The sequence below is a fragment of the Epinephelus moara genome, chromosome 7, assembly GCF_006386435.1.
Source record: "Epinephelus moara isolate mb chromosome 7, YSFRI_EMoa_1.0, whole genome shotgun sequence".
Classification (NCBI taxonomy): Eukaryota; Metazoa; Chordata; class Actinopteri; order Perciformes; family Serranidae; genus Epinephelus; species Epinephelus moara.
Window position 1 is genome coordinate 9,532,426 of NC_065512.1, and position 14,702 is coordinate 9,547,127.

The 14,702-nt window shown below is 42.6% G+C and overlaps 1 protein-coding gene across 3 annotated transcripts in view; it reads left to right on the plus strand.

Annotated features, from left to right (window-relative positions):
• kalrna (kalirin RhoGEF kinase a) overlaps positions 1-14,702 on the plus strand; it is a 218,621-nt gene that overhangs the window by 103,497 nt on the left and 100,422 nt on the right. For all 3 annotated transcript variants that reach the window (XM_050048623.1, XM_050048624.1, XM_050048625.1), the window contains exons 18-28: positions 701-953; positions 2,570-2,736; positions 5,657-5,776; positions 7,126-7,194; positions 7,376-7,525; positions 7,621-7,770; positions 8,091-8,205; positions 9,474-9,589; positions 9,829-9,951; positions 11,636-11,818; positions 11,945-12,066. In XM_050048623.1, the coding sequence (XP_049904580.1) occupies positions 701-953; positions 2,570-2,736; positions 5,657-5,776; positions 7,126-7,194; positions 7,376-7,525; positions 7,621-7,770; positions 8,091-8,205; positions 9,474-9,589; positions 9,829-9,951; positions 11,636-11,818; positions 11,945-12,066 (1,568 nt within the window). The remainder of the gene's footprint in view (positions 1-700; positions 954-2,569; positions 2,737-5,656; positions 5,777-7,125; positions 7,195-7,375; positions 7,526-7,620; positions 7,771-8,090; positions 8,206-9,473; positions 9,590-9,828; positions 9,952-11,635; positions 11,819-11,944; positions 12,067-14,702) is intronic.

Below are 14,702 nucleotides of genomic sequence, written 5' to 3' on the forward strand. Positions count from 1 at the left end.
AACCAATTTGTGGCGGCGAATGTAATGATAATAGCACATTTTATTTAAAGGCGCTTTTCAAGGCACTCAAGGCCACCTTACAGGCAAACAGAGAAAATAACAGTAGATTAAAAAAGTCAACAAGCTAAGGAATAAAGTAACATAAAAAATAATAAAATACAATTGAAAATAAATAATAAAATAATAATAACATAACAAATAAATATTCAGAATGTGTGAGAAACCCTGCACTACTTTTCCTTACCTATTCATTTTTAATCATATATCAAAATGAGCCATTAAAGGACTAAAGAAAATGAGTAAATGTTTGTTACATGCACAGAGTACTAACTGAGCATGTGTCTAAATTCCAACTGGCACTGCAAAGTAAAGTTTTGTCCAGCTTTGCCCTTCAATTTTCAGCCTGTGAACATTTGCTTGTGGACAAAGAAAAGAAAGGTGACAGATTTTTGTAGAATCACTAATTTGCTAAGCTGAGCAACTAATCAAAGAGCTGTTACTGCTCCCTTACTGCCTACACCACTGATTCAACATGCCCAATTTGTCCAACAGCCACTGACGAGAGCTAATTAGAGCCAATGTTGATAGACACATCACAAAAATCAACAACGGCCCAGCGGCACCCACTGGCTTTTGGCGTGTTGCGTTGTCGACTGTGTCTCCATGTGCCTTCTGATCCCACATCGCTCTGTTCCTGCAGGTCACGGCGGAGTTGGACGCCTGGAACGAGGATCTGTCTCGTCAGCTGAACGACGCCAGCCGCTCGGGCGGGAGCAGCGGCAGCAGCAGCGGGGGAGGCGGCACCTCCTCTGGCAGCGCGGAGGACATAAGCCTGGCAGAGCAGCGGCTGAAACGACACGCGGAGAGGAAGGCGGCCATGAACAACATGACCTATGAAGTGATGCAGCAGGGTCAAGATCTGCACCAGTACATAATGGAGGTCCAGGCTTCAGGTAGAGCACACATCTTTACTTTATGAGAAAAAAACAGGCGGATAAAGAGTTAAGACGAAGAGAAGAAAGACAGGAGATTCAGAGGATTACAAAAGACAGAAGCAGAGGACAGAGAGGCCCTGTTGTGTGCTTTCAGCTGAGTTCCTGAGCTCCCAGAGATAATTTCCCACGATACCCTTGTGTTTAGTTTTGGACTCGAGCTTACACCTGGCATCATTATGCATCTAACACACTCCCCAAGTGACCAATTGTGAGCTTTTGCTGAACAGAAAAAATACACAGCGATGCAGCCAGAGCCGAGCACGGTTTGGTCCCTCTGCTTAAACTGTTGGGGCGGTTTGTCGTGCTGTGTACGCTACTACTACTACGAGGCAGCCGTCGCCTCCAGTGATGCATTTGCATCCCCCCTCCACTTTGGATGTGATCCTGTTGCCCGCTGAGCAGGCTCACATCTGGATTTGCAGCTGGCTGCCGTACAATGAAAGAGAGAGGGAGCCCTGATGCTTTGGCCAAACCGTGAACTGGGATCCCGAAGAAAAGCGTGTTGTGTGGAACGGGCAGAGAATTAGGTTAAAAAATCGTCACAGCACAATCCTCTTACTGGGTGTGATGTTTGTGTATATGTGGAGGTCACTGCCTCAGTCACGCTGCCCCCTGGAGTGATAAATCTCTCCCACCCGCCACAAACACAAACACCCACGCACAACACACACATACACTGTCACTCTAGCAGCGCCAGCCACTGGTGGAGTAGGGTATTAATAGTTAACTGAGTGCAGACACACACTTGTCTTTTATTCATTGCTTCGACTAATTAGACATCTGCAGCTCAGACATTAACATCATGCAATATTAATGAAGTAATCAGCTACAAATATCATAACCTAAAAATATCAAATCAATATTGAATGGAACTGGAAAGCTACTAGACATTCCTTCAGTATATGAAATCTTTAAAAGCTGAATTGCTGAGAAGCGTCCTTGGTGACATGAGACCATTTCTGTCAGAAATCCTCTCTTTAAAGGGACAGTTCACCCCCAAATCAAACATACATATTTTTCCTCTTCCCTGTTGTGCTATTTATCAATCTGGATTGTTTTGGTGTGAGTTGCCAACTTTTGGAGTTATCAGCCATAGAGATGTCTGCCTTCTCTCCAATATAACAGAATTTGATGGCACTTGGCTTGTGGTGCTCAGAGTGCCAAAAAAATACATTTGAAAAAGTCAACAGCAGTGTCTGTCTCCAGGGTCATCTGTATCCTTTGATCCTCCAACAGCAGGCCTGGGTGTAGTTATGTAGAAAAAACTAGATCCCACATAAAACTGTTCACAGCAAAGTCTGTAGATTATTTTGAGTATTCGTTTTTTCTTCGTCAGAGCGAGATGAGACAATCAACTGTATATCATAAATGTGTTAATGTCCAGTTGTTGGAGTCCATACATATAGAGTAATGTTAAGTGATGGTTTATGTGTTGGTGCTCTACACTGAGAAATGAGTCCTGTCTGTACAGAGCTGCAGGGGAATTACAGTTAATATGACAGAGATCATCCACAATATCACAAAATGTTCCCTCGTGACAGTCCGATATATGTGTGTGTGTGTGTGTGTGTCAGGGATCGAGCTGACGGGGGAGAAGGACATGGACTTGGCCTCTCAGGTTCAGGAGCTGTTGGAGTTCCTCCATGAGAAGCAGCAGGAGGTGGAGCTCAACGCGCAACACACGCACACGCGGCTGGAGCAGACCCTGCAGCTACGCCACCTACAGGCCGAGGTTAAACAGGTAAACGCGCACAGCACCAGGCACTGACGAAACATCATGATTCATTACCTCTAATTTGACTCTCCTCCAGGTAAATTAGAAAAGTTATTTTGCGTAAAACAGCATTTATCTACAAAACACCAGGAGCATCATTCTGATCTTCAGCCAGAGAAGATGAGAAAATCCTAATGAGGAAATAATTAGATGGTTTCAGGGAGCAAGTTGGACTGAAAATCTAATTTTGTAGAGACTCCGCCATGTTGGAGAAATGACAAAAACGACACCCAGCTCTTTCTCGGTTCAAGTGGAGAAGATGTTTTGTGTTTTTCTGTGAAGGAGCTGCTGCAGATGTGAATGTCAACACGCCGTGTGTTGAGACAGGAAGCACACTGCTGCTACAGATGGATACAGCTGAATAATTTATGAGGTTTATGGCAATGTGCTAATAACACACACACACACACACACACACAAACACAAACACAAACACATACACCTCCACTGATACACCCTCATTCTTTCTTGCTCCAGGCTGTCTTGTAGAGTTCTCCGGGTCACAGACCTGCTAAAAACAGATACTTGTAGTCATGGTTCAGTGAACAATTTATAAAGTGTAGAGTTTACTTAAAATAACTGTGTAATACTATATTGTATGTAATGTGTGGCAATAGTGCAAAGAGAACTAGCCTGCAACTTGAGTTTAAGTCTGAGTATTGTCATTACTTTTATTTTTTACAGTTTTAAATTTGGCCTTTTTAAACTCGTTCAATGTGGGTCTTGTATACTCTGCCTCTTTTGCTTCTTCATCACTGGCAGATGATGCTGCCATCTACTGCACATTAGTTAAACAACCTTCAGTAAGTATAGAACGTTCACCCTCCTAGATCAGGGGTAGGCAACCTGTGGCTCCGGGGCCACATGTGGCTATTGGTCGAGCCATGGGGTCCAGATTTCTCTTTAGTCATTAGTTCAAGGTCCACACAGTTAAAAACATTTAGCATCATACTTGTGTTTGGCCGTGCTGTCGAGCTAGTTTGCTGTCTCTGTCAAGTAGCTATTCACTCACTCTACAGCAGGAAACGGCACTTCAAAATAAAACGGTCAGCAACAATACTCAGGTAGGCTGTGGTGTTTAAACCATGCTCAGTTGGTGCTAAGAAAATCTCCCCCATACCATTACACCACCAGCAGCAGCCTGAACCGTTGATACAAGGCAGGATGGATCCATGCTTTCATGTGAATGTGGTTTTTCCAATCTTCTATTGTCCAGTTTTGGTGAGAAAACCCGTGTGAACTGTAGCCTCAGTTTCCTGTTGTTAGCTGACAGGAGTGGCACCTGGTGTGGTCTTCTGCTAGCCTGGAAATCCAGACCCAAATCTAGAAAGATTTAGGGTCTGACCATGAGTAATGAAAATGGCCCAACTTGAAGGGCGGCACCAAGCATGCATTTGTAAATATCTCTGCACGCAATTGGATAACACTATGACCAATCAGAACAATACAAGGGGTGACGTATCCAGAGCGCTACCAGTGGAGCTAACTGGTAGATTAGACTCTTGCCGTATCCGGTCGGCAAAACAGCAAAAACGTCCTTCTTGCAAAGGAAAGATTCGAGCGCCGTCTTCAGTTCCTCTTTTAGAGAAAAAGCCAAGTCTAACTCGTTCATTGTAGCAGCCAAAGCTGTTTCAAACAACTGGTGTTCATCCGTAGCCATCTCGCAATGTTTACTGACTGATTCCGGACTTCGTCGTTGTATTGCTGTCGTCATCTGTTTAGCTCGCCTCTGGCCCGCCTATATCAGATACACCGATGTGATTGGTGCAGCTCGGTTTCATGGGCATAGGTAATGAGCATCATTACTGATTGCCAGAGTGACCAGTCCAGTGAGAACTCTGGATTTCCAGGGTAGTCTTCTGCTGCTGTAGCCCATCTGCTTCAAGGTTGGACGTGTTCAGAGATGGTCTTCTGCAGACCTTGGTTGTAACCAGTGGTTATTTGTGTTACTGTTGCCTTTCTATCATCTTGAACCAGTCTGGCACTTAAATCCCCTTTCTTCCCCATTCTGATGCTCAGTTTGAACTTCAGCAGGTCGTCTTCACCATGTCTACATGCCTAAATGCACTGAGTTGCTGCCACTTGACTGGCTGATTAACTATTTGTGTTACTGAGCAGTTGAACGTGTGTACCTAATAAAGTGCCTAGTGAGTGTAGGTGTACCACAATATATGCAGGACTCTCCTTAAAAACAGCAGACACGGCGCTGAAAAAAGGCAGATCCCATTAGCACCAGGGTGTCATCAGCCAACAATGCTATTTGCACCCAGGGTGTAAATAGCCACATTAGCTCTTTACACCCCGAGTGTGTATTTTTTGGCGGCCCAGCAACATTGAATGGGTCTGTTCAGCTATTCTGCTAATGTTTATGTGCACAGTGTGCATTCAGCAGCTTTATAGCCCCTCAAAACTGGAAAAAAGTCGACTAAGTCTAAAAATAACAAGCTAACATTGACTTACACAGGACTTGAACCCCTGTGTCTCACTTTTTACTACATCATCTGACTTTCTGGCAGTACAATTGTGAGTTATTTCTTGCAAATGGACCACTTAAATGTCAGAGAATATCCAGGATTGGCTGGCACTAGCTCTAACCACGACCTCTTTGCCCTAATCCTAACTGCTTGCGAGGGATAGGAATGGGTAGCGATGGGTGTAAATAGCCAAGTTGCTGTGGTGTAGCTGCTCTCACCTGAGTGCAAATAGACCCTTAGCCAAAAAAAAAAAAAAAAAAATTAGTGAGGCGAAACGCCAAGTGGACAAAACGTGGGGTTGGCTTTCACTTTCTCTGGCGATACTGTTCACAAACAGTATCCGACAACTGCCTGCGTAGAATGCCTAAGATTCGTGTTTCTTAATTGCTTTGAATTTCTCTCTGTCTCTCTAGGTGCTGGGTTGGATTCGTAACGGTGAGTCCATGTTGAACGCCAGCATGGTGAACGCCAGCTCCTTGTCTGAGGCCGAGCAGCTGCAGAGGGAACATGAGCAGTTCCAGATGGCTATAGAGGTACGCACTCACTCTCACACACACATCCTAATTATTGCTGCTCAAACCGGGCTTACTGTACTTTAGTAATAATTATTTCAGCATGCATCGGTTTGAATGGTAGCAGATGAGTGCGCACGCTGATACACACACACACACACACACACTCTCAATCACTCTTTGTCATCTGCGTGCGTTCATGGCTCGCCTCTATAATCATTTGATTCTGCATTGATTTTGAAGAGTCACAGAAACACACACACATTTTAATTTAGTGCTATTGAACATGTGTGTATTTTTGTGTGTGCGTATGTGTTATTCCTTGTGGTACTTTAAATAGCTGACTCCAGAAGTGTGTTAGCCCTCACAGGGGTAAAAGCCCTTTGGTCAGCACTGTACAACGGGCACAGTCACACGTACACACACACACACACACACACACACACATGCACACATACATCATTTTGGCCCAGATCCAACATGTGGCCTGGTTTCTGCTCCTGTGGAACTCCTGTAATTGGTGTGTGTGTGTGTGTGTGTGTGTGTACCCTCAACATGAAATAAGTCCTGCATCCTCCATCACACTGATGTAATATAATAGCTTAAACACACACACACTCACACACAAACACATAAGGATAATAACATTCCTACCTTGGACTTTAACAACCTTTATGTTTGAGTCTTGAGTTGTGAACAGTTCTCCGTAGACTGCAGAATGTTGACTGTAGAAAGGAACGCAGGCTGTGAAGTCACCTTTAAAATATGATTTAGCTCTCGCTGCCATTTTTGGCAGTTACATTTGAGCAAAGGAGACGGAGCCTATTTAGAGCCGGGATGGGATGATGAAATGCTGCTGAGTGTGATAGGCTCAGACAGCTGTCATTCAAGAACCCCATCTCCCCCCTCCACCCCCCAGACACACTTCTTTGTAGCTACAGTTGGTAGCTTTTATAATAATATATCTTTCTCATATTTACTGAAACTGTTACTACATCCACACAGAAGTACGTAAACAAACGGAAGGCAGATTTTTCTCATAAGTTTGAAACCCACACTGTTCACATGCATCTTAACCAGCGTGCCCTTTTCTTCTTCACTGCCTTTTCTGGCGCATTAGTGCATATTTATACACGTCATCACGACCTGTAGATCAGTGAAGTAATTTGAAAACATTAGCTGGAATGTGCACGAGTGCAAACAAAACAGGGACTTGCACATTAAATCTTTGCTCTGTATCTTTAATAGTGGCCAGAAAACCCACAGGGAACCTTTTAAAGATGAATTGAACTAATGAGTCAGTGATTTTAATTGGTAGTAATTATCTGTCCTCTCACCTCCTCCTCCTCCTCCTTGTGCTCTTCCTCCAGTCTCTCTTTCATGCTAACTCTCTCCAGAAGACTCATCAGAGCGCCCTGCAGGTCCAGCAGAAAGCTGAGGTAACTCCAAAGTGTTACTTTATTATTTACAGCAGAGACTGTAGCACACTTGTAAGACTCATATATCTGATCTTATCCTGCAGATTTATTTCTACCAGGGTGCAGGAAATGTTGCATGCTGGTCATTGTGACCATGTATTATGCTCTGTCTCATCCTCCCTCTGATCCTCCTCTCTTCCAGATGATGCTCCAGGCAGGTCACTATGATCCAGAGGCGATCAGAGGCTGTGCTGAGAAAGTGGCGGTTCACTGGCAGCAGTTGATGCTGAAGATGGAGGACCGCCTGAAGCTGGTCAACGCCTCCGTGGCCTTTTACAAGACGTCTGAACAGGTACACGTCAGTCACACACATAGAGTCTGTGCTTTATCACAGCTCGTGGCAGGAGCTGTTACGGTGTTACCAACTCTTTCTACGTGTGTGTCCAGGTGTGCAGTGTGTTGGAGAGTCTGGAGCAGGAGTATCGTCGGGATGAGGACTGGTGTGGCAGCCATGATAAACTGGGAATGTCGGCCGACTGCGAACACCTTCTACCTCTGATTAGTAAACACCTGGAGCAGAAAGAAGCCTTCCTCAAGGTGACTCATCTCTCATTGTCTGCTGTGTCCCTACACAGATGCACATACGACGACCTTTAGGCTGACATGTTGAATTAATTTGAACAATGACGATGTCTGAATGACAATGTTTCACACAGGCCTAAATAAACAGAACCAGACAGGCTAACACACAAGAGTTTGTTTGAAAGGCTTGTAAGAAGAGAGATAGATTTAGTGTGAAATAACTCACTTCAACTGATTTTCTAAAGAAGAGAGAAGTCCTTGGGTGATTGGTGTTAGCAGAGTGTGTCTGAATGGTGTGAGTTTGTTGGTATAATCACCATGTCCCTGTGCTGCAGGCGTGCACTCTGGCTCGAAGGAACGCTGAGGTGTTTCTGAAGTATATCCACAGGAACAATGTGAGCATGCCCGGAGCTGCAGGTCACACCAGAGGCCCCGAACAACAAGTGAAAGGTCAGTGCTGACACTATTATGACTGACGGCACAAAAATGTATTGCTACTGTTTTTATGAAAGCTCAAATATTTATTTAACGCTTTAAGTTTTGTACTGATTTGAGTAAAAAGTACGGCTGCACAATATGTTTTTTAACCTCATTACGATGCCAACTTGCATCATTGAGGCATTGCAAAAGACTGCTGTATTGCCCTTTGAAATTAGCAACAATTAGGGATGCACCCACTGTGAAATTCTGGGCTGATACTGATGTTTAAAATCACAATTTGGCTAATATCTAACCAGGTAAGTCCCGTTAAGATCAACGGTCTCTTTTACAAGGGAGACCTGGCCAAGACAGCAGCTACAAAAATGTTGCAGCCAAACCACGACACAATAAAAAACATAAAAGATAAACAGTAACACGTAGAAATATTAGGACACCTACGCACAATGGCAAGACCCAACTGATTCATTCATCCTTGTACTTGTGAGAGCTTTAAAATCAGGCAGAGACCAGTTCATGTGGTGTCAGATCTTTTGAAGGTTATTTCAAGTGAGAGGAGCAGAGCACATAAAAGCTTTATTTTCCCACCTCAGTCTGTGCACAAAGAACAGATAGCAAAACTAAAACTTGAGACCTCACACTGTAGCTACAGTCAGATCTCTGTTCAATCAAAGTACAAATGTTTGAAGGGAAAATAGGTGTACAAAATATGTGTATATGTTTCTGTTACTGTACTGTAAAAGCTGAGAGAGCCTGGGGCAAGTAGCATCAGCCGTTACAGATGTTCAGACAATTACTGGGTGCATCTCTAGAATCAATGAGGTAAATTATAGTATGTTTGTAGTCACTATTTTGTCTGATACACACTGTGCTGTTTACTTTCTGGCCACTCAAAAAGAGCCTTCACCTTAAGGCAGGTTCCATTGATGAGGATTGTTTGGGCCAGTACATACAATCAGTCAGTTGCCTGATCGCCAGTGCTCAAAACAGAAAATACACTTTAATACCTATTTATTTATAGCAATATTGTTTTCAAGATATTCAGCGTTACCCCATATTTTCCTCATGTCATGCAGCTCCACTGAAAAGGTCGTTCAGTTTAACGACACAGATGACATAAACTTTTTTTTTCCTTGGACTGTCTTTAATCAGCTGTATAATGTCTTAATGTGTACTTGACCTATGTGCACAGCTGTAAACCTCACTGGTGAGCAGGGAGCACATTTTGGGATGAGGGAGGAAGTGTGTATTTAATGTAATTGTGTGTTTTGTGTGTGCAGCCATTCTGAACGAGCTGCTGCAGAGAGAGAACAGAGTCCTTCACTTCTGGACGTTAAAGAAACGAAGGCTGGACCAGTGTCAGCAGTACTTGGTGTTTGAACGCAGCGCCAAACAGGTCAGTGTGTGTGTGTGTGTGTGTGTGTGTGTGTGTACTTAAGTGAAGCAAAAACAAAGAGTTATGGCTGGATTTTTGCTTTGGGGAAATGTGCAGCACTAAAGGGACATCTGGTTTATTTTATCACGGAATGAGTTTATTAGGAAATATATGGAGATTAAGGATCAACTTTATCTTCTGGGTGTGTTGTGTATGTCACATGTGTGTGTGTGTGTGTGTGTGTGTGTGTGTGTGTGCAGGCGCTGGATTGGATCCAAGAGACAGGTGAAGTTTACTTGGCCACGCACACGTCACCTGGCGACAGCAGCGAGGAAACACAGCAGCTCCTCAACGACTACCATCACTTCAGACTTTCTGCCAAGGTACACTGTGTGTGTGTGTGTGTGTGTGTGTGTGTGTGTGTGTGTGTATAGAGTAGTTACTGGCAGGTTTATTGAGCTTCTAAGGAACTGCTGGAATCATCAGGCCAGTAGATCTAATATGTGAAAACATATATTCTGCACAAACTGCACGAACTTCTACATGTTTAAACTCAATACCGACACTCTTACACTTGTATTGACGTTGATTTATATTCGTGTAACTTTGCACTCTAAGTGAGACATGAGAGTTTTATCTGAGACAAATTATGTTTTGTTTTAAACAGGTGATAATATTCAATTCAATCCAACATTTTACGTATAAAACATACAGATATATTTCACTCTGTACTGCATAAATAAGCAATACTACTGCCTCAGACTAAGAATTTTCCTAGTCGACCAATAGTTGTCATTTAGGTCCATTAGTCGACTAGTCGCCGCATGTTTATGATATTAAGTTAATGATTAAATGATATATTTTGGTGGTTTGAGTTGAAGGTGTGAGAAAGAATAGTATCAGTAACATTGTTAACACTGTGCTACATTACAGAGAAATACAAAACCGTACTAATGAACCTTCATTAATATAGGCCTATATTTTATCTACAAGTGCACGTCACACACTGAGCGAGCCGCCTGTTAATGACGCTGTGGGCTAATGGGCATGTAGCTACTTCCATGTTTCAGATGATACGTCATGTTTGTAGTCGACCAATGAAGATGAGTTTACATATCACCTTGGGTTCGTCCTTCACCTTCTCAAAATGATCCCACACTTTGGATTTCCTGCCCGACATGTTATTAACTAGCCTGTGGAATAACCGCAGGTACCAGCCCTGGAAATTAACCTGACTCCTGTCTGACTGCTGAGCGTGGACACTTCCTGTGTCTGTCCTTTCAAATTAATTAATTCATTTATTTTTGACAAGGCGCCACTCCTAATAGAGTTTTACTTTTTTTTTTTTGTTTGTTTTGTTTTATTTTGTTTTTTATGCGACTAAGCGACCAGTGAAATCTTGCTGACTAATGACATTTCTGGTCGACTAACATTTGGTCGACTATTACGAGGCAACCCTAATAACCAGTATGACAACGTGGTTAACATAATATTATGTTTGTTTATACACGGACTAACAGAGCTACTTGTGTCTGACAGGCCACATACAATTCACTGCTGAGCAAAGGCTGGCAACATGAAGAAGATCAAATTTCAGTGGAGTTTGGAGTTGGAAGATTTGCACGGTGCACAATGTGTTTGTTTACTAAAACGTTTTTTTTGGGGTGACGCGACGAGTGAAGACAGAGTTAATCTCTCAAGAAAACTAAAACTGTACCAATGTGGCAACAATGGAGTGCTCTGTTGTTGCGTGATGCAACAGTAGGTGGTGATGATAGTCGGACACTCGTATGCTATTAGGACACGGCGTCATCATGTTAAACTTGGGAGCAGCTGTTGAGTCAAGTGCAACACTCAGTGGTTAAAATCGGTACACTAGTGCAGTCCAGCGTTTGCCTCAATATCAAACCAGTTTGAAAATGTTTACACCAGCCCAAACCTATTTCACCCTCTGTTAGGAATAACAAAATTAGCATGATTACACAATAAAACAGGAATATTCTGTGTTACTGAGCATCACCGACTCCTCCTGTGTGTAACCTGTGTGTTTGTGTTTACTTCTCACAGCAAACAAAGGAGAAAGTGAAGCTGCTGATCCAGTTGGCAGACAACCTGGTGGAGAAAGGCCACGCCCACGTGTCGGAGCTGAAGCGCTGGGTCAGCACGGTGGACCGCAGATACAGAGACTTCTCCCTACGCATGGGCAAATACCAGGAGAGCCTAGAAAGGAGCCTGGGGGTTAGCTCTGAGGTAAACAAACAAACAAAATACAAACGTTAGACTGTTGTCGCACATGAGGGTGTAGGTCCTCTGGTTTGGCCGAGTACATTTTGTTTCAGATTATTGAAGACAATCCATTTATGTCCCCCTGTGCAGGACAATAAAGACCTGGAGCTGGACACTATCCCTGCCAGCCTGACAGACGACCCCGAGGTCAAACTGCGGGACCCAAACCATGAGGTCAACGAGGAAAAGAGGAAGTCTGCCAGGAAGAAAGAGTGAGTACAGGAATGAAGGCGGGAAGAGAAAGGGAGACAAAACAAGTCTGTTCACTTTGCTGCTTCTTAACAGAAATAAAACTTTTTGTCATTTAAATTGTGACACATGAAAAGTATAAGGAAAGTTTATCTGTAATTGTATGGTAAGTTCTTTTGTTTGTAAATCAACAGACCTGCAATTTCGTCATGATCCAAACACAAGTTGCCACGATCTGGAGAGTACTTAAAAGTGCCTGGATTTAAAATAGGTCCTTAAAAGTAGCTGCATTTAGCTGCACCTTAATCTCTGATTTAAGCCTCTGTTGTCTGACTCGAAAAAATTTCAATATTGTGCATTTAGGATATTTGTATTCCTGCGTCACAGCTAGTCCCAAAGCACGTGCACAGATGCCGGTTTAATGACCTGTGGTTGCTCAACCCAAATTACAAATGGCTACTACCAAACGGTATTAATTTGACAAAACGCAGTTACTGCAAAAATATATATACATAAAACTGGAGACAAATGTTGAATCCTCTCTGAAAAGCCATGCAAAAGGAGGAAAACACGAGCGTGTAGAGGGAGTGCTTTAAAATGGTAAACTATGCTATATTTATTTATGTAGCTAACCTACTCATGTAATATTTTCTGTTGGTCTAAATCAATGTCAAGTATTTTTTAAATATGCAGTAGGGATGCACGCTAATATCAGTATGTCATTGATATTGACTGATACTGGCTTTAGAATGATCAGAATCAGCCAACATGCTTTTTTCTTATTTTGCACACTGAATGAGTATCACATAGACTGAAAAGTATTTTATTTCATGTCTCCATCTGCTGGTGGGCCGTCACGATAAGAGTATACATGTATAATATGATGTTAATTCCACGACAGAAGAGACTTGATGATCAGGAAGGAAGGATATGTCGAAATTGGTATTGGTTAATGGTCAAATAAGTTGTTACACATCGGCATATTGGACATCGGCAAAAAATCCATTAGTGTGCATCCCTAATGTGCAGTGTTGAGTATTCTGCTGATTGCTGTGATCATCTAACTTTAGTCACCAAATTGAGTTGTGCTGATAAAACTGCTAGCTAGCTTATTTTTCAGTGTTGGAGGTAACGTTACCTGTGTAAACACAGGTACACATCAAGATGGATGAGATTGGTTGAAGATTAGCTTTATTGACTCACAGTGTGGGAAATTTGTCATGGGCCCAACACTCATACTGCAGCCATAGAAATACAACATGCAACATACACATAGACAAATCAACATTAGACCCAACATAGCAATAAGAAACACAAAAAGATAAATAAATAACATCACACACTAAAAATACCTCTACACACAAATGTAAATCAGCAATAATCCAATGCATAAATCTGTTCAGTCTGCAACAAGGTCTGAATCTGCTACCAGAAGGCAGCCGCTTGTATTCTCTCTGTACTGTAATGTATGACTTGTAGCAGTAACAAAGTCATATAAAGCGCTACCAAAAGAATTTCAGTAATATTACACTAAGTTGTTTGGACTAAGAGTAATGTGAAACTGTAGATCAGTTGTTTGATGTTCACAAAAACTTTTGGGAGGCGTTTAAAAGTTGCTGTTAGCTCGTTAGCCATGTTGTGGTGTCCACACAGCTGTCAGCAGCCTTAAACTGCCAGAATCAGACCTAGAAAAATCCACGAGAAAGGCTTAACTGAGGCAATAAATAGGGAGTGCTGCACTGGGTTAAGGCACTATGTAGTTATAAAAAATCAGGTGCTCTTCGAGGATGGGGCAAAGAGTCACATAAAGATAAAAAAAACAATGACTGGTCAGCTCACTCAGTGTAAAGGTCTGTGGTACAGGCAGGCAGTCCAAAATACATCCGAGATTTCGACTAGAGTAGGGGTGTCCCCGTCTAAGAATTTTCATAGTTGAATCTGATTTGACAGATTTTTCCTTTAGCCGACTAATTGTCGAATCATGTTGTTTTCCCCCTCATTGATTAATGAGCTCATTTGCGTCAGTTTCCACTCCAGAGAAAAGAGCTAAAACACCCAAACAAACAAATTTAATTCTTCAGTTGGCATAATAAGATAACAATAAAAGTAAAAGGGTTATCATTTTATCTTTATCCCTTTCACTTCATCACGGTATGATGCTCTGAGCGCAGACGCGCTGCAGCCTCATCCATGTCTTTAACAGGAGTTGTTTCTGACTCCTCAGAACTTGCCATTTCATTCACAAATAAACATCCAAAAACATCACCAAAAGGTTTAGAAACAGTTTTCCTTCTTTCTGACTTCAAGTTACTTCATTAATCAACTCAGGTTCAAACAAGTTCATCCACACGGACCGTGCGTCACCGCTCTCAATTGTTTGGCCACGTCGGACGAAAAATTAGCCAAATAAAAATGATCAGAGTCTATCAAGAAAACAATCAGCAGTGAAATTCGTTTCAAGACACTTCAGGTAAACGAATAATCCTTCAAAAAAGTTTGATTTGAGAGCACATACCTCCTCCAAAGTGTTTGTTTATGCGCTCTGCCACCGTAAATCATCACCACATGATTCCCGAGCGCGGCACCGCTGCTGCTCACCGCTCCCTCAGGGGATGGGTCAAATGCGGAGAACAAATTTCACGCACTCAGATGTGTGACA